The sequence below is a fragment of the Ovis aries genome, chromosome 1, assembly GCF_016772045.2.
Source record: "Ovis aries strain OAR_USU_Benz2616 breed Rambouillet chromosome 1, ARS-UI_Ramb_v3.0, whole genome shotgun sequence".
In the NCBI taxonomy this organism is placed as follows: domain Eukaryota; kingdom Metazoa; phylum Chordata; class Mammalia; order Artiodactyla; family Bovidae; genus Ovis; species Ovis aries.
Window position 1 is genome coordinate 208,001,993 of NC_056054.1, and position 25,747 is coordinate 208,027,739.

Here is a 25,747-nt window from a genome sequence, read left to right on the forward strand (position 1 = left end):
GGCACACTAAAGGACAGAAACCATATGGACCTAACAAAAGCAGAAGATACTAAGAAGATGTGGCAAGAATATACAGAACTATACAAAAAAGATATTAATGACCCAGATAACCATGATGAAGGGGCTTCCCTTGTAGCTCAGTTGGTAAAGAATCTGCCTGCAGTGCAGGAGACCCAGGTTCGATCCCTGAGTTGAGAAGATCCCCTGGAGAAGGAAATGGCAACCCACTCCAGTATCCTTGCCTGGAAAATCTCATGGACAGAGGGGCCTGGAGGGCTGAAGTCCATGGGGTCGCAAAGAGTCAGGCACGACTGAGCGACTAACACTAACCATAATGATGTGATCACTCACCTAGAGCCAGACATCGTGGAGTGCAAAGTCAAGTGGGCCTTAGGAAGCATCACTACAAACAAAGCTAGTAGAGGTGATGGAATTCCAGCTGAGCTATTTCAAATCCTAAAAGATGATGCTGTTTTAGCATTCCACTCAATATGCCAGCAACTTTGGAAAACTCAGCAGTGGCCACAGGACTGGAAAAGGTCACTTTTCATTCCAATGAAAGGCAATGCCAAAGAATGTTCAAACTACCACACAATTACACTCATCTCACATGCTAGCAAGGTAATGCTCAAAATGCTTCAAGTTAGGCTTCAGCAGTACATGAACTGAGAACTTCCAGAAGTTCAAGCCGGATTTAGAAAGGGCAGAGGAACCAGAGATCAAATTGCCAATACCTGCTGGATCATAGAAAAAGCAAGAGAATTCCAGAAAAATATCTGCTTCATTGACCAAAGCCTTGACTTGTGGATCACAACAAACTGTGGAAAATTCTTAAAGAGGTAGGAATACCAAACCACCTTACCTGCCTCCTGAGAAGTCTGTATGCAGGCCAAGAAGCAACAGTTAGAACCAGACATAGAACAGACTGGTTCCAAATTGGGAAAGGAGTGTGTCAAGGCTATATATTTTCAACCTGCTTATTTAACCTGTATGAAGAGTACATTATGAGAAATGCCAGGTTGGATGAAGCACAATCTGGAATCAAGATTGCGAGGAGAAATACCAATAACCTCAGATATGCAGATGACACCATCCTTATGGCAGAAAACAAAGAGGAACTACAGAGTCTCTTGATGAAGGTGAAAGAGGAGCGTGAAAAAGCTGGCTTAAAACTCAACATTCAAAAATCAAAGAACGTGGCATCCAGTCCCATCACTTCACGGCATATAGATGGGGAAACAATGGAAACAGTGACAGACAATTTTCTGGGGCTTCAAAATCACTGCAAACTGTGACTGCCACCATGAAATCAAAAGACACTTGCTCCTTGGAAGTGTCTTGCTCCTCATTAAGTGTTTATGATGAGCCTAGACAGCATATTAAAAAGCAGAGACAAAACTTTACCAACAAAGGTCCACATAATCAAAGCTATGACTTTTCTAGTAGTCATGTATAGATTTGAGTTTGGACCATAAAGAAAGCTTTGTGCTGAATTTTGTGTGAATTGATGCTTTTGAACTGTGGTGTTGGAAAAGACTCTTGAGAGTCCCTTGGACTGCAAGGAGATCAAACCAGTCAGTCCTAAAGGAAATCAGTCCTAAATATTGATTGGGAGGACTGAAGCTGAAGCTGAAGCTCCTATACTTTGGCCACCTGAATCAAAGAAGTGACTCTTTGGAAAAGACCTTGATGCTGGGAAAGATTGAAGGTGGGAGGAGAAGGAGATGACAGAGGATGAGATGGTGGATGGCATCACTGACTCGATGAACATGAGTTTGAGAAAGCTCAGGGAGTTGATGATGAACAGGGAAGCCTGGTGTGCTGCAGTCCATGGGGTGACAAAGAGCTGGACACAACTGAGTGACTGAACTGACTGATGCTGAAGATGAAGCTCCAATATTTTGGCCACCAGATGCATAAGACCCAACTCATTGGAAAAGACCTTGATGCTGGGAAAGATTGAAGGCAGGAGGAGGAGGGGGCAACAGAGTATGAGACAGTAAGATGACATTATTGATTCAATGGACATGAGTTTGGTCAAACCCTGGGAGATAGTGAAGGACAGGGAAGCCTGGTGTGCTGCAATTCACGGGGTCACAAAGAGTCGGACATGACTAAGTGACTGAACTGAAATGAACTGAACTGAACTGAAACTGACTTAAGAGAGACTTTTTAATGACTGTTATATAATCTCTGCTAGTTGTTATATTTTTCTTCTCTACAGTTAAGCAAATCCCTTTTCTCCTCCAATTCCTTCAGAAAGATACTGAGCCTTTTTAAAATGTGTTTTGGTGGAAGATATCTATCAATTGTATGAGGAGCTATGAATGATGGCTTTAGATGTTAGCCAAGAAAATTATGCTAGGACAACCACAGCCACAAATACAGTCCTTTGCAAATCATATTTGACTGTTTTGATCATATGACTGCTTTGATCACAGTCATAACTTTTAATAAAGAGAATAAAGCATAATATTATTTTCAGAGTTATTTAATTCTTTCTTCTCTCCCTTCACCTAGTGCTGATCATTCAGTGCAATCAACAGCTGGGGGAATTAAATGCTTTCCTTCTTTGGAGACTGTAATACCCTAAAATCCAATTATCTTAAATGAATTAAAATGCTGTTTTTAAAGCCAAAGCACTTCCAGGAGGTAACTGTTAAGTGCGGAGCCTTTCTCAAAACCATGCAAAGAAGGAAAGAAATGACTACGTCAGAGTATATTTGTGAACTCCGGAGTTCCACCCACATACACATAATGTCAGTTCCTAGATCAGAAGTTCTCACAGTGTGGTCCCTAAACCAGCAGCGTCAGTATCACTTGGGAACTTGTTAGAAATGACAATTCTATAGCCCCACCCCACACCTACTGACTCAGAAACCCAAGGGGTGGAGCCCTGCAAATTGAAGGTGACCTGTGGGTGACTCTAATGGTGATTCTAATGCACACTAAAGCTTAAGAACTGCTATTACAGCCACTGTGCTACCAAAACAGCTGCAAGTCAGACTTACAGATGTAACTGTCTTGTTTATCATTCCTCTAGTTAAATATTAAGAAATATCTGCAGTTTACTAGCATTATTTATGTTTTGCCCATAATGAAATTAGATGTAAATATATAGATATATATATATATTGTTCAAAAAGAAGGCTGTTCTTGACTGTGTGTTTAGTCTGTTTTTTCATTCTCAGTCCTAAATCAGCATGTCTGGGCACACTGCTGAGTTGCTGAAAAGTTTTAGAACCTTTAGATGTATACTACCCTCAGCTTGCAAACTGCCTTTGTTTACATTCAGTATCTACTTATATTTTATAGCATTTATTTTATGCTTCCTTAGGAAAAATAGATGGCTTTAAAATGTGAGGTAGCTAACATTCAAATTAGTAATAACATAAGGCTTTCCTATCAATGTGGGAAATAGCATTTACCTAAATAGTAACTGTACTATCAAAACAAAATTTCATTTGCACGGTAAGATTATATTTACATTTACTGTTTTAGGCAGTTAAGAGAACATAAACTGTAACTCTAGAATCCTGAGAGATTTTCTTCTTCCTGATGTATGGTGCCCTTTGCATCCTGTGATTCATAATCCACTTGGGTCATGAAACATTGATGAACGGAAGCCAGTGACAGTAATGGAGTCCTGTTCGGTCAGGCTTCACAGGAAAGACAGATCATATTTCACAGGTGAAAAGTGCCTCTAATTAAAGGAGGTGCCTTGGGGACAAAAATGTTAGTGCTTCCTCTTTCTTCTCCTAATGCCTTTATTATATAAATGCACAAAGTTTATTTCTTACCACGTGTGTCCATTTTTTTTTAACTTTATCTCAATGAGTATTTATTTCATGAACAAACCTGCAGGAAAATAAAAGAGTTGGTTCTAAAAGCAAAGGAATAAGGAACAGAGATTTAAGTAGCCAGTTGGGAAAGAAAAATCAAAATGAAAAGTTTACCAAGTTAGATACAAGGTTGATTAACTGTCTATAAGACAATAAAGTCATATCACCTTTGGCATTAACTTCTCTACCAGGATGTAAGATCCTAATAGGTTATCAGTTCTAAAAGGTTATAAATCATCTGCACCTTTATATTTGTTAAACAAATATATTGTCACCCAAGAGTGTCAAATGAGGGTGGCAGTGGGCTGAATGGTGGCCCCCATAAAAGATATGTTCATATCCTAATCTCTGGAACCTGTGTCAGTCTTCCCCTCCCTGACTCGATTTTCTGGATTAGAAAAATACAGTAGCTTCCACAGAGCCCAGAGAATAAGGGAGGATGCTTGTTTGGGAGGTCACTGGGCCTCGCCCACCAGTCAGCAAGGCACTAATGCCAAGGCAGTAGCATCAATGCCTTGATCTGCCTTCATCACCCTCCCTTTTCTGACCACAGGCACTGCCTCAATCCTGAGCTACTCACAGGCATCACTCTTTACCAGGAACCCCACTAGGGCATCCTGCAGCCACCCCCACCCCACCCCCAAACCAGGGTTTACTAGCACAGACATCTGCCAGTCCAGGTACAGTACAAAAATCAAGTCCCTTTCAATCTCCTATAAACTCTCCTTAACCTCCAGATTGGCCATGAGACTTTGAGAACACACAGCTACCTTCTGGGAGTAGGGAAGAGAAATACCTTTAATTTGGTCACTCATGTATTCCCTGACAGTATATTTTCAACAAATATTTACTGATTATTTGTGGAGCACCTACTCTTAGAAAGAAGGGCCAGGGATACAGCAGGGAATAAATACATCAAGGAGGAGAAAACATAAATTAATGTTCCAATAAATTAACCTTTCACATCCATTAAAGCAGAAGGCAGTCTAAGACTTGTTTATGCTCAGAAACATTCCTAGTAATTACTTTTTTCTTATTATTTTCAGCCCACAGTATTCTAGACAGCTTCTTGGCTAGCTCTCTCAACCTTGCATGAATGTCCCTGTCTCCAAGGGACAGCTTTTCTATATTTTGCATCTTCCTAAAATGGCCAGTTGAGCACAGCCTCCTGTGAGAGGCAGCACATGCAGTGGTTTTGAGCATGGCCCAGAAGCAATGGTCCTACCACTTAGCCAGCTGTGAGACCAGGGGCAAGTCAAGTCAGCTCTCTGTGCTTCAGGGTCATGAAGTCAATGCTAGTACTTACCTCGGGTTGTTGAAAAGACATGAGTTCTAGTAGGTAAAGGACTTGAAGCAGCGTCTGGCAGGTAGTCAGCCCTGGTATTGGTGTTGTTCAGTCTCTATGTCGTGTCCAATTCTTTACGAATCGGACATGGTGTGTAGCCTGCCAGGCTCTTCTGTCCATGAGATTTCCCAGGCAAGAATACTGGAGTGGGTTGCCATTTCTTCTTCCAAGGGATCTTCCCAACCCCGGGATTGAATACTGTGTAATCATTAAAGAGGGCGCTTCCTCTTGAGGACCACTAATGGTGGAGAAAGAATGAAAAGCAACTGAACAGAATAGATAGTAAGTGCTGGGTGGAGAGCAAAGTTTTGTCATAGTTTTGGTTTTTGAATGTGGCTACTTTTAAAAATCACCACAGAAGTTTTCAAACATTTAATTTCTGGGCCCCACCTTCAAAGATCACTTCATTGGTCTGGCGTGGGGCCCAGGTCTTTTCAAGTAATTCCCCTAGAAGCAGGGGTTGAACATCCCTGCAGGACAGCAATCTCCCACATGGCCAAGGAGCCACCCCTGCCCTACAGTGAAAGGGGGTGGGGGACTTGACTCCGAGCCTCTCTCCCCCTGTTCCCCAAGGCCTGGCTGCCTTAGCAGTGCTGGGCCTCCTCCCGCAATCGCTCCACAGGCATCCTTGGGGCATGTATCACTTGTCAGACCCTGGGCTCAGGCTGGGGCAGTACAACAGTTACCAAAGTCCTCCCCTTGTGGACCCCACAGCAGAGCAAGAGGATCAGAGAAGAAGATAGATAAGAAAACAAGCAATTACATGGAGAAAAGTCAGAAACATTCAATGCTCATGGAGAGAGTTCTAATCAACATACAGTGTATACTTACTAGGAAATCCTTGGGAAAAGACTGAGGTAGGTCAAGGAGTGCAACATGTGAAGACTCTCCATGGTACATTGCTGAATAGAAAAAAACAAGCCACAGAATAGCACCATTTACGTTTCCAAAAGCTTTTTGAAACACTGTGATATTCTATCCATGGGTGCATAAATATACATGCAAATGCAAGGGGGAAAGGTCTAGAATTATGCCTCTGATTTACAATGATTAATTTTTTTTCTAAAAGAATGTAATCATTGTGAAATTTAAAATAGATATTTTTTAAATTCTAGCAAACTCTTTGTGGGGGATCTTCTGGAAATATTTGCATTTAGCTAAGTTGTGTATCACATTTCCTGTTAATTGTGATAAAGCAGTTGGCATTACCAGACATGATTTTATCCAAGTGACTATTTAGCAGAGAGCAGTGACCTGAGGAAACGTGGCATGAGACACATGTGTGCCAAGAGAGGAAAGGCAAAGGAAAGAGAATACAGCATGAAGCCCAGCTCAAGTGTAAGGAGAAAGGCCTAGCAGCTACCTTCCGTGGCTGCAGCCTTCACAGCTTCACCTGAGGCTGATCCTCCTAACAAGCTGAAAGCGCAAACATCGGCTTCCTGGTGTATTCTATAATGGGGATTCTCCAGCCATAGGGAGACTTCCTAACCTATCAACGCCTTGAACCTAGACCAATGAGATGTAAGATCTTTGGGCGGTAAGGCCTGGGTGTGGATGTTTTAATATGACCTCGGCTGAGGCTCTCTGTTAGAAGATGCCTCCGTGTTCCGCTTGCAAAGTACTCCAAAAGTGACGTCAGTCACAGGTGCTTCTTAAAGCCTAGGGTACTATGAGAAAGGGAAAAATGTTTGTATTTTATATTACGTGATTCCAAAATTGTGTTTGGTTTATTTCAGGCTCGACTGACCAAAGAGCAGCGCTGGGGGAGCACCTTGCTGTCCAGAAACCACTCCTTAGAAGAAGAATTTGAAAGAGCGAAAGCAGCTGTGGAGGTAGCTTTTTGGTTTATTTTTTCTGTTTCATGTTTCTGAGAGTGGAATTCAAAAAAAATCAAACAAGATATATATGAAGTAGGTCTTTTTTAAAAAAATTGGAGGATAATTGCTTTACAGTGTTGTGTTGGTTTCTGCCATACAACAACGTGAATCAGCAACATGAATCTTAAGTATACATCTATTCCCTCCCTTTTGAGCTCCCTTCAGCCCTCTAGGTTGAAATGAGTCTTTATAGACATGAGCAAACCATGACTATAATTGTTAGAATGAGACCTGGTTACCAGAGAACTTTTGACTTCCTACATGGGGTGACTAATAGTTGTCAACTCTTAAAATTCTGTGGTAGATTAGCAGTGACTGGAGTTTTGGGTGAGGAAGAACTCTGAGTCTCATCAGGCTCCCGTGATGAACCTATGCTATGCATTTGCTAGCTTCTATGAGGTCAAGCTTCATGCCTGATTTTTTTTTTCTCAGACATCTAGGACAATGTCTGAAACATAGAAGCTCTTGCTAATCCTGAAATATACATTTTCCTCACTGGGTGGGGAAAAAAGGCAGGGCTGAGAAATTCTAATCAATGATAGCCCATCTTGACTTGAGCCATAATTTTTCTTTCTTTCTTTCTTTTTTTTTTTTTACTGTTAAGAGTGTTCAAAACAATGACAATGTTAATAAATACTTAATTTGAACATTACTTTTCCTTGTTTAACCTTCTAATAAGAGAGGGGGTGGGGGAAGAAAGAAAGAAGGGGAAAAGGGAAGCCAAAAAAGGCATCCTTGGCTGTTTTTTTTATCCATTTCCTTCCTGGTTAGATTTGCAAAGAGTGCATCACAGGCCCCATCTATGATTCTCACCAAAGCTTTGCTAGATGACTATTTGAGAGTGGAGCTTTTCACCCAATCCAAGTATGAACTTGTCAGGACCTCCGTTTCTATTATTGATGGGAAGTCTTGCAAATTGAAAGTATTCCTGTAATATGGTTCATTTATGTGTCAGTCTTACCACTAGAATTTGGATGAAAGTATTATACAATGGGCAGTCTTTCAGTAATTTCATACTTGAAGTGCAATTAGATCATACTAGCAATTTAATATTAAAAAGTTCTCTATATTCTAGGAAATAATTCCAGTCAAATTTCATATCATCAGTCAGAAACCTAGTAAGAGAACACTTTAATCTTATCACAGTACAGTCCACCCAAATTTCTTCTTTTAGTTTTAACCTTTTTATTAAAAAAAAGTTATGCATATTTAGTGCTCTTGAATGTGATCAACTGATAGATTTGATTGAGACCAGCTGAGTTCAAATTATTCAACTGCATGGAGGCTGTAGCTCAATTGATCTTAAATGTAGAATTTTCTGACTTAAAAGAATTTAAGTTTCTTTTGAACTCCTACTGTGTATAATACACTGAATTAGCACTAAAAAGATTATTTAGAACCATAGATTCTTGGGGAAGAAAAGACTTTAGAATTTATCTATTCCTATTTGTAAGGAGGAGACAATGGGTTCAACTAAAACAACATAAGTGCAAAGTAATATATCAACAAGAAAAAAATTGCCCTTCTGTCTATTCATAAAATCACTTAATCTTAGTTTTGGTGGAGATGCCATCTATTCCAACCAGTCACACAAAACAATTTTTCTTTTTAAACATACTTGAAAAATTATTTATTCAAACATACCCTGTTTCTGTTTGAACATTTCCAGTTAGGAACAACTCACTTCTTTTCAAGAAAACCTATTTCAGTTTTGGACAATCCTGACTATTAAAAAGGTCTTCCCTGAATTAGGCTGAAATTGATCTACCAGCAACTACCTGTTTTCTTACCCCTGGCTTTGCTCTCTCTGGACCAAGGCAAACTTAGGTGAATCCCTTCTCTACATGATGCCCATCTCAACCTGAGGAAGCCTGATTTTCTCCTGGTTTCTCCTTGTATGTCCTGGGAATTGAGAGATCAGAGTTGTTATTCCAACTTGCCACTAATAACTAAACATCATATCTCATTTGGAGAAGAAAATGGCAACCCACTCCAGTGTTCTTGCCTAGAAAATCCCATAGACAGAGGAGCCTGGAGGGCTGCAGTCCAGAGGGTTGCAAAGAGTTGGGTACAACTGAGCGACTGAACATTAATAGGCCTCATTAATATACCTCATTAATCCATGTAAGTCATTTTTCCACACCTCTACAGTCCTTTCCAGCTACAGAATCTTAAAAGGCTGTAAATTACTTCAAGTAGTTATCCACAAACATTAGTGGCTGTCTATACATGTTGGCTGCTGAACTAGGTGCTAGAGATAAAGGAATGAGCTAGCTTTGAGTTACTGTCCAGCAGTGGCGTGGAACAGATGACCGACTTAAACAAGGCATTTGCTCCCTTCCACTTTAGTTTCTTCATTATAAGATGAGGGGCTTGGATTTCTAATGTACTAAAAGTGCTATCCGTTTATAGCTTCAGGTGAAGTGACTAAGTGCAGAATTCCTAGCAAAACAGAAAACTGTAAGCATATTTGCTCAGCTGGAAGCCTGGAATCTAGAAGCTTCCTTAAGGAATGAGAGAGGATGGTGCTGACCAGAAGGTGTGAACAGGTGTGGGGAAAAAGGCATGAGGCATGGGGGTGGGGGTTGTATTTCACCAAGCTGAGGGTAAATCAGACCTACACAACTGCACACATATGTAACTGCTTACTTCCCAACATTATTCTTATTGAGGGTTTAATCTAAATCCTTAGCAGAAGGCATTAAAAAATGTGTCACAGAGTCTCGGAAATATACACGCCACTTGACCCAGCCACTTCTTAGAATTTGTCTTAGGAAAATAGTCATAAAAGTTTGCAATATTTTACCTGTAGAATTTTACTTGGTGAAAATTGGGAACAGCCCAAGTGTACCACAGCAGAATTAACTAAATTACTATCTCTACAGTAAAATGCTGTATAACCATTAAAAATTACAACATAGAAAAATAATTAAGATCATGTAAAATGTCTAGTGATAATTGGAATACTCATTTATATACTGACAACTTTACAGTATGATCCCAGGTTCATAAAATTATAATAGCTTAATACCTCATGTATTTGGAATGACTTCCCTGGTGGCTCAGCTGGTAAAAACTCCGCCTGCAATGTGGGAGACCTGGGTTCGGTCCCTGGGTTGGGAAGATCCTCTGGAGAAGGGAACGGTTACCCAACCCAGTATTCTGGCCTGGAGAATTCCATGGACTGTATAGTCCATGGGGTCACAAAGAATCAGACACAACTGAGTGTTTGGAATACATACTCTGTGCCAGCCACTGCCTCAGGAGCTCTGCATGGATTCTCATTTAATCCTCCCAGCAGGCCTATGAGGAAGGTAATATTACTGTTCTCATCCTGCAGATGAGAAAACTGAGGCTTAAAGATATTGCAGACATTTGCATGACATTTTATAAGCAATTAAGATAGACTGAAAATGAAGAACTCTCATTTAGCAAGTTATAAAGTCATGATTTCCTCCCAGACTCCAGAGCCTGTATTCTGAATCACTGCACTGTATAATCAAGAGAGTCTGTGTCCAATTGTTCACAGTAGTTATCCTTGGGTGGCTGTGTTTGGGAGTAATTTAATTTCTTCCATTAGCTTATCTGTATTTTCCTAATGTTCTGTCATAAATGTGTACTATGTTGGTAATCAGGAAAAAAGTGGTAAATTCCAGTGGGCACTATAGTAGAATCTCAGATTCTTAAAGAGAACGAAAAGTGCCACATTCTTCATTTCAAGACTGATAAAGAATGGCACTGCAGATCAGCTTTATTAGAGATTGTTCTAAACAGCGAGACCCAGATGAAAACCATGCCTGGGGCAAGTTCAGTGTTTCCAGTCTCCATTTCTATATTATCTGGTTCCAATATTCCTTCTGTTTCACATTCTATTCCATTCTTAAACCCTCTTTTTTTTTTTTTTTTTTGGTCATCATCTTGCCTCAGGCCTAGCACCTGATCCCCTTTCCAGCTTCTTCTGCATCTCAGCCCTTCGAGAGCTCCAGGGGTACCACCGAGCTCATCTTGCACAGCAGCCGCATTGCCTTCGGTCTCCACTCTTTCCTCTGCAGGGAACATTCTTCTCCCACATCCTGGTGTGGCAGGTTCCTTATTGTCATTCAGATTCGAACTGAAGTGTCAACACCTCAGGAAAGCTGAAGCTGACCACCAGTTGCTGCACAGCACCTCAAATTTTGTTTTTCACTCTTACATTTATCACTTTGTCCTCCCTTATTTATTTGTCTGTTCTCTGTCCACTTTAAAACGTAACCTCAATGAGAAAAGGGATCATGTCTCTTATGTAACACTACCTCAAGAGCTAAAACAGTGTCTGGTAACTGTCCATGCTCAGTTGTTCAGTCACATCTGACTCTTTGCATCCCCTTGGACTGGAGCCTCCCAGGTTCCTCTGTCCATGGAATTTTTCAGGCAGGAATACTGGAGTGGGTTGCCATTTCCTCCTCTGGGGTACCTCAGTTCAGTTCAGTCACTCAGTCATGTCTGACTCTTTGCGACCCCATGAACCGCGGCACGCCAAGCCTCCCTGTCCATCACCAACTCCCGAAGTTTGCCCGAACTCATGTCCATCGAGTCGGTGATGCCGTCCAGCCATCTCATCCTCTGTCATCCCCTTCTCCTGCCCCCAATCCCTCCCAGCATCAGAGTCTTTTCCAATGAGTCAACTCTTCACATGAGGTGGCCAAAGTACTGGAGTTTCAGCTTCACATCAGTCCCTCCAGTGAACACCCAGGACTGATCTCCGTTAGGATGGACTGGTTGGATCTCCTTGCAGTCCAAGGGACTCTCAAGAGTCTTCTCCAACACCACAGTTCAAAAGCATCAATTCTTCGGCACTCGGCTTTCTTCACAGTCCAACTCTCATATCCATACGTGACCACTGGAAAAACCATAGCCTTGACTAGATAGACTTTAGTATTTAATAAATACTTGTTGAATGAATGGATGGCTGGCTAATTGTTAATCACATAACGTGAGAAACACTTCAAAAGTGCCCTATCACCTTCTAATGTAATTGAGTATTTGCAGTTTCATAGCTGATGTAAACAATCAATTCTGTCTCTGGGGTACAGATCTCTCCCAGGGACTGCCCTGAAGCGTCCTCTGTGTCTGTCTTGGTCTCAGTGTCAGTCAGTGAGACAGTCACAGTGTTACAATGCCATTACAATACAGGTGACAGCAACCGCTCTTGCCATGGTGTTACATTGGACCTGTTTTATATTCTGCATGGTATGATATAGGCTATACATAGACTGTGTACTACCTGTTGCTGCTGCTAAGTCGCTTCAGTCGTGTCCAACTCTGTGCGACCCCATAGACGGAAGCCCACCAGGCTCCCCGTCCCTGGGATTCTCCAGGCAGGAACACTGGAGTGGGTTGTCATTTCCTTCTCCAATGCGTGAAAGTGAAGTTGCTCAGTCATGCCCAACTTCGCGACCCCATGGACTGCAGCCTACCAGGCTCCTCCGTCCATGGGATTTTCCAGGCAAGAGTACTAGAGTGGGGTGCCATTGCCTTCTTTGATGTAGTACCTAACAGCATGCAATTCAACTAATGTTGCCCCAAAGTGCCCTAAAATTCCAGTTCTTCTACTAAAGACAGTTATCACCACATACACAGTTATGCATACCTTAAATGACTGGGGAACCTGTTTGTGTGTGAAGACTGACATTGCTCAAGCTCGGGTTGAATGGTTAGATTCAGTGAGGCCTTATGTGGAGTTTTTTGCCTCCATATCCTACATTTTATTGAAAAATCACTGAAAATTCATCTCAGCTCAAAGTATTGTAATTTTAGGTCAAAGAACCAAATATTCCTAATTTGGGCTATTATTTTAAATGCCTGTTCCCTGAAGGAGTTTCCTCCATGCTTCCTCTTGGATTTTCTTTCTAGCCAGCAGCCTAAACATGCTGTTAGCTACAAGTCCCTAAGAAAGATGTACAGGAAGTGCAGAAGTGAGAAGAGGGGAAGGAGCCCCAGGGGCTCAGTGAGGCCTGAAGCTGCCTCCCAGGAAGAAGATCCCTAAAGAGCACTATACATCCTCTGCAGAGAGGAGGTCACATGGGCAGTCAGCACACCTGCAACCAGAAATGTCTCTTACCACTGTCAGCAGAGAGGAAATAAGCCAGCCAGCCTCTGGAGCTGTGTTTACCTAGTTAGTCTCTCTAGGTGCCTCAGCCTTCAAAGTAAATTGGATGTTGCAACAAATTCATCAGGAAGTGTTTGTTTGTTTGTTTGTTTCATTTATTTTTTAATTGAAGGATTATTGCTTTACAGAATTTTGTTGTTTTCTGTCAAACCTCAGCATGAATCAGCCATAGGTATGCATGTGTCCCCTCTCTCTTGAGCCTCCCTCCCATCTTCCTCCCCATCCCACCCCTCTAGGTTGATACAGAGCCCCTGTTTGAGTTCCCTGAGACATACGGAAAATTCCATTGGCTATCTATTTTACATATGGTAATGTAAGTTTCCATGTTACTCTCTCCATACATCTTACCCTCTCCTCCCCTCTCCCCATGTCCATAAGTGTGTTCTCTATGTCTTTTTCTCCACTGCTGCCCTGCAAATAAATTCTCCAGTACCATCTTTCTAGATTCTGTACATATGCATTAGTATACAATATTTATCTTTCTCTTTCTGACTTACTTCACCCTGAATAATAGGCTCTCGGTTCATCCACCTCATTAGAACTGACTCAAATGCATTCTTTTTTATGACTGAGTAATATTCCATTGTGTATATATACCACAATTTCTTTATCCTTTCATCTGTCGATGGACATCTAGGTTGCTTCCATGTTCTAGCTGTTTAAATAGCACTGCAGTGAACAGTGGGGTACATGTGTCTTTTTCAATTTTGCTTTCTTCAGGGTATATGCCTAGGATTGGATTGCTGGGTCATATGGTCATTTTATTCCTAGTTATTTTAAGGAATCTCCATACTGTCTTCCATGGTGGCTGTATCAGTTTACATTCCCACCAACAGTGCAAGAGGATTTCCTTTTCTCCACACCCTCTCCAGCATTTATTGTTTGTAGACTTTTTGATGATGGCCATTCTGACTGGTGATAGATGATATCTTGTAGTTTTGATTTTTGTTTCTCTAATAATGAGTGATATTGAGCATCTTTACATGTGTTTGTTAGCCATCTGTATGTCTTCTTTGGAGACACGTCTGTTTAGGTCTTTTGCCCACTTTTTGGTTGAGTTGTTTGTTTTTCTGGTGTTGAGTTGTATGAGCTGCTTGCATATTTTGGAAATTAATCCTTTGTCAGTTGTTTCATTTGCTATTATTTTCTCCCATTCTGAGGGTTGTCTTTTCACCTTGCTTATAGTTTCCTTTGCTGTGCAAAAGCTTTTAAGTTTAATCAGGTCTCACTTGCTTACTTTTGTTTTTATTTCCATTACTCTAGGATCTCGCTTTGATTTATGTCATCGAGTGTTCTGCCTATGTTTTCCTCTAAGAGTTTTAAAGTTTCTGGTCTTGAATTTAGGTCTTTAGTTCACTTTGAGTTTGTGTATGGTGTTAGGAAGTGTTCTAATTTCATTTTTTTACATGTAGCTGTATAGTTTTCCCAGCACCACTTATTGAAGAGATTGTCTTTGCCCCATTGTATATTCTTACCTCCTTTGTCAAAAACAAGGTACCCATAGGTGCATGGGTTTATTTCTGGGCTTTCTGTCTTGTTCCATTGGTCTATAGTTCTATTTTTGTGCCGGTACCGAACTGTCTTGATGACTGTGGCTTTGTAGTATAATCTGAAGTCAGGAAGGTTGACTTCTCCAACTCCATTCTTCTTTCTCAAGACTTCTTTGGCTATTCAGGGTCTTTTGTGTTTCCATATGAATTGTGAAATTTTTTGTTCTAGTTCTGTGAAAAATGCCATTGGTAATTTGATACAGGTCACATTGAATCTGTAGATTGCATTTGGTAGTATAGTCATTTTTACAATATTGATTCTTCTACCCAAGAACATGAAATATCTCTCCATTTGTTTATGTCATCTTTGAATTCTATCATCAGTGTCTCATAATTTTCTGTATACAGTCCTTTTGTCTCCTTAGGTAGGCTTATTCCTAGATATTTTATTCTTTTTGGTGCAGTGGTGAATGGGATTTATACCTTAATTTCTCTTTCTGATTTTTCATGTTTAGTATATAGGAATGCAAATTATTTCTGTGTATTGATTTTGTATCCTGCAACTTTACTAAATTCCCTGATTAGCTCTAGTAATTTTCTGATAGTATTTTTAAGGTTTTCAGTGTATAGTATCGCATCATCTGCAAGCAGTGAGAGCTTTACTTCTTTTCCAATCTGGATTCCTTTTATTTAAGTTTCTTCTCTGACTGCTATAGCTAGGACTTCCAAAACTATGTTGAATAATGGTGGTGAGAGTGGACACCCTTGTCGTGTCATCAGGACATGTTTTAAGCTCTTTCTATGGGCCAGGCACTGGACTAGGTGCTAGGAAATGAAAATTAAGTAAGATAGCTCTTCCCTTAAAGCTCTGGAAGAATTGGAGGTATTTGCAGCTCAGGAGATGATCAAATATGATTTATAGTTATTATGGTTTTACATGACCAGCTCCACTCTTAAGTGTTGACCTCTTACAGGTGGGACCACGTTTCATCTCTGTATTCCTAGCACCTTTCAGAGATTCTGATACAGAACAAGGCCCCACAAACTTTTGCTGGCTAAATAAATGAACAGATTAGCAACCTAATGCATTTATTTCATCGAAGTATCTCTTCTTTAATGTGTGTTTAAGAAATATCACTAACCTACTAACAAGATGAACTTTGTACCCTGACAAGCCTCATTGAAAGCTGTATCCTAACTTCGATTTCTATGTCCTGTCTCAAAGGATACAGTGTTCAAGATAACTTCTTTTCAGTGCATTCGTGCTCAGTTGCTTCATTAATGTCCAACTCTCTGCGACCCCATGGACTGTAGCCCTCTAGGCTTCTCTGTCCATGGGATTCTCCAGGCAAAAATACTGGAATGGGTTGCCATGCCATCCTCCAGGGGATCTTTCTGACACAGGGATCGAACCCATGTCTCTTAAAATCTTCTGCATTGGTAGGTGGATTCTTTACAATTAGTACCACCTGGGAAGCCCAACGTAAACACCCAAACAGGGACTTGAATCCTGGACCCTCAGATAAAAAGTCTGATGCTCTACTAACTGAGCTAAGGACATAGCTCTCAAGATAACTCCTCATCAGACTGGAGGTTAATTTTCCCTCAGCAGCACTAATGTACATGAAAAACACAGGCATGTTAGTAATTACTGTTTAAGGACACGGATAGTGAAAGAGTTTAATGCTAATTAGTAATTCCTTCATCTGGAGGTGTGGCTGACTCTTTATCTCCGTTAATTTTGACTTGGAAATATCATGCTTAAAACAATGTAATGCTTGATAGGCACCTTAGAAATCTTAAATGCTTGTAGGGAATTGGAGGCCATTCTTGAACTCCTTTTGTTAATATAGTATTACGAAAGAAATTGCTGACTTGAGTGCCCTCCTACCGAGAAGATTATCTGTCTGTCCTACCCCCTCATATTTTCTCTTGCTTTCTATGACAGTGTCACCTCTTTGAAGTAGGTGGAAGAGATTAATGGATTAAACACTACTTAAATCACTCTGACTTAGATTGAATATCCAAAAAAGAGGAAATCTTCTGAAAATATGTGGAAACATTCTTTGGGCAATACTGGAGAAATCTTGAGGTTAACTGCTTAAGACACAGATAGCCTAAAAGCTTAGCATACCATGTAGCTAACATGCTTCCCATGTCAAACTGTAGATAGGTCATGTAAAAATTAGATGTGTTGTGAATTCACTGGGCAACTACAGAAGAAAGGAAAGTATGTTTTGACTAACAGCTAGAAGTCTCTGCTACAGGTACCCTCCAGCTCTGATACTTGTAGGAATATTCGAAACCTCTCTCTCAATATCTCTTTCTCTCTTTTGTTGGATATCTTTTTACTTTTGAGACCAACTATTAAATAATTTTTTAGGAATTTTATTTCTGTAGGAGCAATAATGTAATTCTATTTATCTGGAACCTACAAACCTCAGCTTCTTTATTGAAGTATAGGTGACTCAATACAGAATCTGCCTACAGTGCAGAGTCCTGGGTTCAATCCCTGGGTCAGGAAGTTCCTCTGGAGAAGGAACTAGCAACCCACTACAGTATTTTTGCCTGGATAATCCCATGGACAGAGGAGCCTGGCTGGCTACAGCCCATGGCGTCACAAAGAGTCGGACGCAACTGAGCAACTAACACTTTCACTTTCGTCTTGCATTTACAATGTTCTGTTAGCTTCTGCTGTACAACAAAGTGATTTGGTTCTATACACACATATATGTATATTATTTTTGATTATGGTTTGTTTTAGGATTTTGACTATAGTTCCCTGTGCTGTACAGTAGAACCTTTATTTTAGAGATAGTATGGGGGACTGGAATACAAAAGTAGGTAGTTAGGAAACACGTGGAGTAACAGGCAAATTTTGCCTTGGAGGACAGAATGAAGCAGGGCAAAGGCTAATAATAGAGTTTTGCCAAGAGAACACACTGGTCATAGCAAACACCCTCTTCCAACAACACAAGAGAAGGCTCTACACGTAGACATCACCAGATGGTCAACACCAAAATCAGACTGATTATATTCCTTGCAGCCAAAGATGAAGAAGCTCTATACAGTCAGCAAATACAAGACTGGGAGCTGACTGTGGCTCAGATCATGAACTCCTTATTGCCAAATTCAGATTGAAATTGAAGAAAGTAGGGAAAACCACTAGACCATTCAGGTATGACCTAAATCAAATCCCTTATGATTATACAGTGGAAGTGAGAAATAGATTTTAAGGGACTAGATCTGATACATAGAGTGCCTAAAGAACTATGGAGGGAGATACATGGCATTGTACAGGAGACAGGGATCAAGACCATCCCCATGGAAAAGAAATGCAAAAAAGCAAAATGGCTGTCTGAGGAGGCCTTACAAATAGCTGTGAAAAGAAGTGAAGTGAAAAGCAAAGGAGAAAAGGGAAGATATTCCCATCTGAATGCAGAGCTCCAAAGAATAGCAAGGAGAGATTAAAAAAAGCCTTCCTCAGTGATCAGTACAAAGAAATAGAGGGAAACAACAGAATGGGAAAAACTAGAGATCTCTTCAAGAAAATTAGAGATACCAAGGGAACATTTCATGCAAAGATGGGCTCAATAAAGGATAGAAATGGTATGGACCTAACAGAAGCAGAATATATTAAGACAAGGTGGCAAGAACACACAGAAGAACTGTACAAAAAAGATCTTCATGACCCAGATAATCACGATGGTGTGATCACTCACCTAGAGCCAGACATCCTGGAATGTGAAGTCAAGTGGGCCTTAGAAAGCATCACTATGAACAAAGCTAGTGGAGGTGATGGAATTCCAGTAGAGCTATTTCAAATCCTGAAAGATGATGCTGTGAAAGTGCTGCACTCAATATGCCCGCAAATTTGGAAAACTCAGCAGTGGCCACAGGACTGGAAAAGGTCAGTTTTCATTCCAATCCCAAAGAAAGGCAATGCCAAAGAATGCTCAAACTACCACACAATTGCACTCATCTCACATGCTAGTAAAGTAATGCTCAAAATTCTCCAAACTAGGCTTCAGCAATACGTGAACCGTGAACTTTCAGATGTTCAAGCTGATTTTAGAAAAGGCAGAGGAACCAGAGATCAAATAGCCAACATCTGCTGGATCATGGAAAAGCAAGAGAGTTCCAGAAAAAAAACATCGATTTCTGCTTTATTGACTATGCCAAAGCCTTTGACTGTGTGGATCACAATAAACTGTGGAAAATTCTTCAAGAGATGGGAATACCAGACTACCTGACCTGCCTCTTGAGAAACCTGTATGCAGGTCAGGAAGCAACAGTTAGAACTGGACATGGAACAACAAACTGGTTCCAAATAGGAAAAGCTGTACATCAAGGCTGTATATTGTCACCCTGCTTATTTAACTTATATGCAGAGTACATCATGAGAAATGCTGGGCTGGAAGAAGCACAAGCTGGAATCAAGACTGCCAGGAGAAATATTAATAACCTCAGATATGCAGATGACACCACCCTTATGGCAGAAAGTGAAGAGGAACTAAAAGCCTTTTGATGAAAGTGAAGGAGGAGAATGAAAAAGTTGGCTTAAAGCTCAACATTCAGAAAATGAAGATCATGGCATCTGGTCCCATCACTTCATGGGAAATAGATGGGGAAACAGTGGAAACAGTGTCAAACTTTATTTTGGGGGGCTCCAAAATCATTGCAGATGGTGATTGCAGCCATGAAATTAAAAGACGCTTACTCCTTGGAAGGAAAGTTATGACCAACCTAGACAGCATATTTAAAAGCAGAGACATTACTTTGCCAACAAAGGTCCATCTAGCCAAGGCTATAGTTTTTCCAGTAGTCATGTATGAATGTTAGAGTTGGATGGTGAAGAAAGCTGAGCACCGAAGAACTGATGCTTTTGAATGGTGGTGTTGAAGAAGACTCTTGAGAGCTCCTTGGACTGCAAGGAGATCCAATCAGTCCATCCTAGAGGCGATCAGTCCTGTGTGTTCATAGGAGGGACTAATGTTGAAGCTGAAACTCCAATACTTTGGCTACCTCATGCGAAGAGTTGACTCATTGGAAAAGACCCTGATGCTGGGAAGGATTGGGGGCGGAGGAGAAGGGGATGACAGAAGATGAGATGGCTGGATGGCATCACCTACTCGATGGACATGGTTTTGGGTGGACTCCGGGAGTTGGTGATGGACAGGGAGGCCTGGCATGCTGCGATTCATGGGGTCTCTTAGAGTCAGACACGACTGAGCAACAGAACTTAATCTGTGTCTGCTAATCCCAAACTCCTAATTTATCCCTGCCACTCCCTTTACCCTTTGTTTACCATGAATTTGTTTTCTATGTCTTCAAAATCCCATCCCTTGATTAGCAATGCCATGCCATATAAACCAATCATCACTATTCTATATGACTCCCTGTAGGTTGAATATTATTAATTATGATTTATTTAAAAGGAGCAAATGAGATAGGCAAGTTAAATACCTTATTTTGTGAAATAGTGAAGTCAGGGGTTCAAATAATTCTAGTGTTTAATGCTGCATTCAGATCAGTAACACTGTCTGCCTATTTTAGTTTCGGAAGACTTTTTATAAAATAAAATCAAAATACTGAATGATGAGAGATATCTCATTTTATGATAAACACTTTTATTGCTCATTAGTTTAGTAAGTAGAACATCAAATATACAACTCTACAGAGTTCAATAAAGAATCAGTAAACTCCCATTCTTGCCTGGGAAATCCCATGGGCAGAGGAGCCTGGTGGACTACAGTCCATGGAGTCACAAAGAGTCAGACACAACTTAGCAACTAAACAACACTTAAATTGTACATGATGGATTTTGACATATGTATGCACCTATAATACCATAACAACAATTAAGGTAATGAACATATCACCCGCAAAAGTTTTCTCATACCCCTTAATGATCTCTTCCTCTTGTCCCTTCCTAATCCACATGCAACTATTGATTTGTTTTATTTCATAATACATTAGTTTGCATTTCCTGGAATATTATCAGTGTAATACAGTATAAGTATTTTTTCCACCTCCTGTCAGTAAGCATAATTGCTTTGAGATTATTTACTGTTGTTGGGACTATCAATAGGTTATTCCTTTTTTTGCTAAGTAATATTTCCTTGTCTATGGATGTTATTGTTGTTCAGTTACTCAGTCATTTCCAACTCTTTTCAACCCCATGGACTGCTTCATGCCAGGCTTTCCTGTCCTTCACTATCTCCTACAGTTTGCTCAAACTTATGTCTATTGAGTTCATCAGGCCATCCTACCATCTCATCATCTTTTGCCCCCTTCTCCTCCTGCCCTCAGTCATTCCCAGCATCAGGGTCTTTTCCAATGAGTTGGTTCTTTGCATCTGATGTCAAAGTATTGGAGCTTCAGCCTCAACATCAGTCCTTCCAATGAGTATTCAGGGTAATTTCCTTTAGGATTGACTGGTTTGATCTCCTTGCTGTGCAAGGGACTCTCAAAAGTCTTCTCCAGCACCATAGTTGAAAGCATCAATTCTTTGGTTCTCAGCCTTCTTTATTTTTCAACTCTCACATCTGTACATGACTACTGGAAAAACCATAACTTTGACTATACAGACCTTTGTTGGCAAAGTGATGTCTCTGCCTTTTTTTTTTCAGTTTTATTTATTTATTTACTTTAAAATGTTGTATTGGTTTTGCCGTACATTGACATGAATCCTCCATGGGTGTACATGTGTTCCCCATTCTGAACCCCCCTCCCACCTCCCTCCCCATCCCATCCCTCTGAGTCATCCCAGGGCACCAGCCCCAAGCACCCTATATCATGCATGGAACCTGGACTGGTGATTCATTTCACATATGATAATTTACATGTTTCAGTGCCATTCTCTGCTTTTTAATATGCTGTCTAGGTTTGTCATAGGTTTTCTTCCAAAGAGCAAGTGTCTTTTCATTTCATGGCCACAGTCACTTTCTGCAGTGATTTTGGAGCCCAAGAAAATAAAATCTGTCACTTTTTCTACTTTTTTGCCGTCTATTTGCCATGAAGTGATGGGGCTGGATGCCATGCTCTTACTTTTTTGAATGTTGAGTTTTAAACAAGCTTTTTCACTCTCCTCTTTTATCTTCACCAAGAGGTTCTTTAGTTCCTCTTCACTTTCTGCCATTAGAATGATATTATCTACATGTCTGAGATTGTTGATATTTCTCTTGGCAATCTTGATTCCAGCTTGTGATTCATCCAGCATGGCTTTTTTTTTTTTTTTTTTTTTGCATTATGTACTCTGCATAGAAGTTAAATAAGCAGGATGACAATATAGAGCCTTGACTTCTTTCCCACTTTTGAACTAGTGAATTGTTCCATGTCAAGTTCTAACTGTTGCTTCTTGTCCTACATACAGGTTTCTCAGGAGGCAGGTAAGGTGGTCTGGTATTCTCATCTCTAAAAATTTTCCAGTTTGTTGTGATTCACACAGTAAAAGGCTTTAGCATAATAAGTGAAGCAGAAGTAGATGTTTTTATGGAATTCCTTGGTTTTCCTATGATCCAGCAGATGTTGGCAATTTGATCTCTGGTTCCTCTGCCTTTTCTAAATTCACCTTGTACATTTGGAAATTCTCCATTCATGTAGTGTTGAAGCCTAGCTTGAAAGATTTTGAGCATTATCTTGCTAGCATGTGTAATGAGCACAGTGTGTGGTAGTTTTAACATTCTTTGGCATTGCCCTTCTTTGGGATTAGAATGAAAACTGACTTTGTCCAGTCCTGTGGCCACTGATGAGTTTTCCAAATTTGCTGGCATACTGAACGCAGTACTTTAATAGCATCATTTTTTAGGATTTGAAATAGCTCAGCTGGAATTCCATCACCTCCACTAGTTTTGTTTGTACAAATGCTTCCTAAGACCCTCTTGACTTCACACTTGAGGATGTTTGGCTCTAGGGAGCTACCACACTATCGTGGTTATCTGAGTCATTAAGACCGTTTTTGTACAGTTCTTCCCTGTGGTCTTGCCAGCTCTTCTAATCTCCTCTGCTTCTGTTAGGTCCTTACCATTTCTGTCCTTGATTGTGCCCATCTTTGCATGAAATGTTCCCTTGGTATCTCTTATTTTCTTGAAAAGATCTCTAGTCTTTCCTATTCTATTGTTTTCCTCTGTTTCTTTGCATTGATCACTTAGAAGGGCTTTCTTATCTCTCCTTGCTATTCTTTGGAACTCTGCCTTTAATAGGGTATATCTTTCTCTTTCTCTGTTGCCCTTTGCTTCTCTTGTTTTCTCAGCTAGTTGTAAGGTCTCCTCAGACAACCACTTTGCCTTCTTGCATTTCTTTTTCTTGGGAATGGTTTTGCTCACCACCTCCTATACAGTGTTACAAGCCTCCGTTCATAGTTCTTCAGGCACTCTGTCAGATCTAATCCCTTGAATCTGTCACTCCCACTGTATGATCATAAGTTGGGTATTATTTAGGTCATAACCTGAATAGCCTGGTGGTTTTCCCTACTTTCTTCAATTTTGCAATTAGGAGCTCATGATCGGAGCCACAGTCAGCTCCAGGTTTTGTTTTTGCTGACTGTAGCCAGCTTCTCCATCTTTGGCTACAAAAAAAGTAATCAAATCTGATTCCAGTATTGACCATCTGGTGATGTCCATGTGTAGAGTCTTCTCTTGTGTTGTTGGAAGAGGGTGTTTGCTAGGACCAGTGCATTATCTTGGCAGAATTCTGTTAGCCTTTGCCTGGTTTCATTCCTTACTTCAAGGCCAAACTTGCCTGTTACTCCAGGTTTGTCTTGACTTTCTACTTTTGCGTTCCAATCCCCTATGATGAAAAGGACATCTTTTTTGACTTTGAAATTCAGTGGGATTTGATTACAGAACTTGCATAGGACTGGAGGAAACAAAGACTCTTGGAGGACAGAAACAAAACCATATGCACACCAGGACCCAGGGGGAGAGAACAGTAACCCAAAATAGACACCCACAGACAGGTCTGGCTCAGTCTGAGGGTCTCCTGTGGAGGTGTGGGTTGATGGGCCTGCTGTGGGGACAGGGGCATTGGCAGCAGCAGTCCTGGGAGGCGTACGATGGCATAGGTCCTTTTGGAGGTCACCTTTAGCCCTACCGTAGAGCCTACAGACTCGAAGACCATGCCCTCTCAGGCCAAACAACTTACAGGGAGGGAGCATAGCCCCACCTATCGGCAGAAAATTAAAGATTTACTGAGCATGGCCCTGCACACCAAAGCAAGACCCAGTTTTCCCACAGCAAGTCCCTTTCATCAGGAAAAATAAAGCTTATTTGAAGCAGAAAAAAAAAAAAATCAGTAAACTACCTATGGGCAAAGCAGCATCTTAAATTTCCTTTGACTAAAGCATATAATATACCATATGCTGATGAGAATCCCAGGGATGGGGGAGCCTAGTGGGCTGCCATCTATGGCGTCACACAGAGTCAGACACAACTGAAGCAACTTAGCAGCAACAGCATGCTGATGGTACATAGTGAATGTTCCATACATAAATCATTCCTGTGGGTTAGGAAAGTGGCTCTTTTCCATGAGAGTTACCAGCCCTTCCTCCTCCTCCTAGATGATTGATCATCAGCCTTTTAGGTCTTAGTTTAGTCAGTGTTCTCTAGAGAAACGAGTAGGACGTATAGATGTAGAGATAAAGACAGAGGCAGACAGAAACTGAGATTTACTGGAAGAAATTGCCTTATACAATTATGAAGGCTGAGAAGTCCCACAACCTGCCATCTGAAAGCTGGAGACCCAGAATAGCTGGTGGTGTAGTTTCAGTTCAAATCCAAAGGCATGAGGTCTCGGAGAGCCGATGGTATAAGTCCCAGTTTGAATATAGGAGACCAATGTCCCAGCTCATGCAAACAAGTAGAAAGAATTCTCCATTGCTCTGCTTTTTTGTTCTGTTCAGGCCATCAGTGGGTTAGATGATGGCCGCCTAAATTGGAGAGGGCCACTGCTTTACTCAGTCTACCAGTTCAAATGCTAATCTCACATAGAAATAGGCACACAGAAATGTTCAACCAAATGTCTGGGTACTCTCTGACCCAGTCCAGTTGACACATAAAACTAACCATCACAGATCTTAATGAAGTTCCCAGAGATCTCCAGTTTCCTCTGGAACTAAACTGTGAGAGACATCATGGGCCATTTAGACTTTGTGCTTCATGCCAGGGATTCTTAGGGCCCACCCCATCATGTAGAGAAGGGACTGAAATCCAGAGATAAGTCCCTCAATAAACACTGCCAATTACTAGCAGGCAGAACTAGAACCCACTTTTGTACATTACCTTGGAGCTGTTGATAAAAGGAACTTCTGAATTCAAATAGTAAACAATATTAAAAATTACTCAAACTTGGAATTTGGCTAAGAGATATATTTTCTTTTCTCAAATCAGATTTCTTTATTTAATAATGTGGTTTTAATTTATATTAAATTCCTTGGTATCTGAAATACACATCAACCCCTGACACAGACAACTATATTTAACGGACCAAGAGGGCAAGAGGCATGGAGAGAAAGTGAAAGGCAGAGAGGCATTAAAACATAGCTAGACATTATCGATATCATACATGGAGCCACATGCAAATAATTAGAGGTAAATTTGATTTCCTGTGAAAAACAGAATTACATGGTGAAATCTGAGGAAAAACCGGTTTAGAGATGTCCCCATCCTAATTACCTTACATCCAAAGATTAAAAATAACCTCAAGTCAGATCCAAAAATCAGAATATTACAGTTATTAACACCATTTGCTTCCTCTATGAAACAGCTTGGGTAGTCATAGAAAAGAGATAAGCAATCAAATATTCTATTTCTGTGTTCTGCACAGCTCTGGAGTGAAAATACAGATATATGAGATTAACTACCTGATATGACTCCAGAAGGGAAGTGGATAGATCACTCTACCCTTAACGCTAAATGTTAAAAAGATATTTTTTCTTTCACAGACTAAGCAAAACTAATCCCCTAATTAAACTCAGATGTGTTTCTGTGATGGAAGCAGTGTTTACTGACGCCATAGATGTAAAGAACACACTTGAGAAGGCTATA

At 40.6% G+C, this 25,747-nt stretch overlaps 1 protein-coding gene across 10 annotated transcripts in view; it reads left to right on the plus strand.

The window, feature by feature from the left end:
* PEX5L (peroxisomal biogenesis factor 5 like) overlaps nt 1-25,747 on the plus strand; it is a 300,042-nt gene that overhangs the window by 179,022 nt on the left and 95,273 nt on the right. For all 10 annotated transcript variants that reach the window (XM_060393390.1, XM_060393398.1, XM_060393405.1 and 7 more), the window contains one exon: nt 6,924-7,019. In XM_060393390.1, the coding sequence (XP_060249373.1) occupies nt 6,924-7,019 (96 nt within the window). The remainder of the gene's footprint in view (nt 1-6,923; nt 7,020-25,747) is intronic.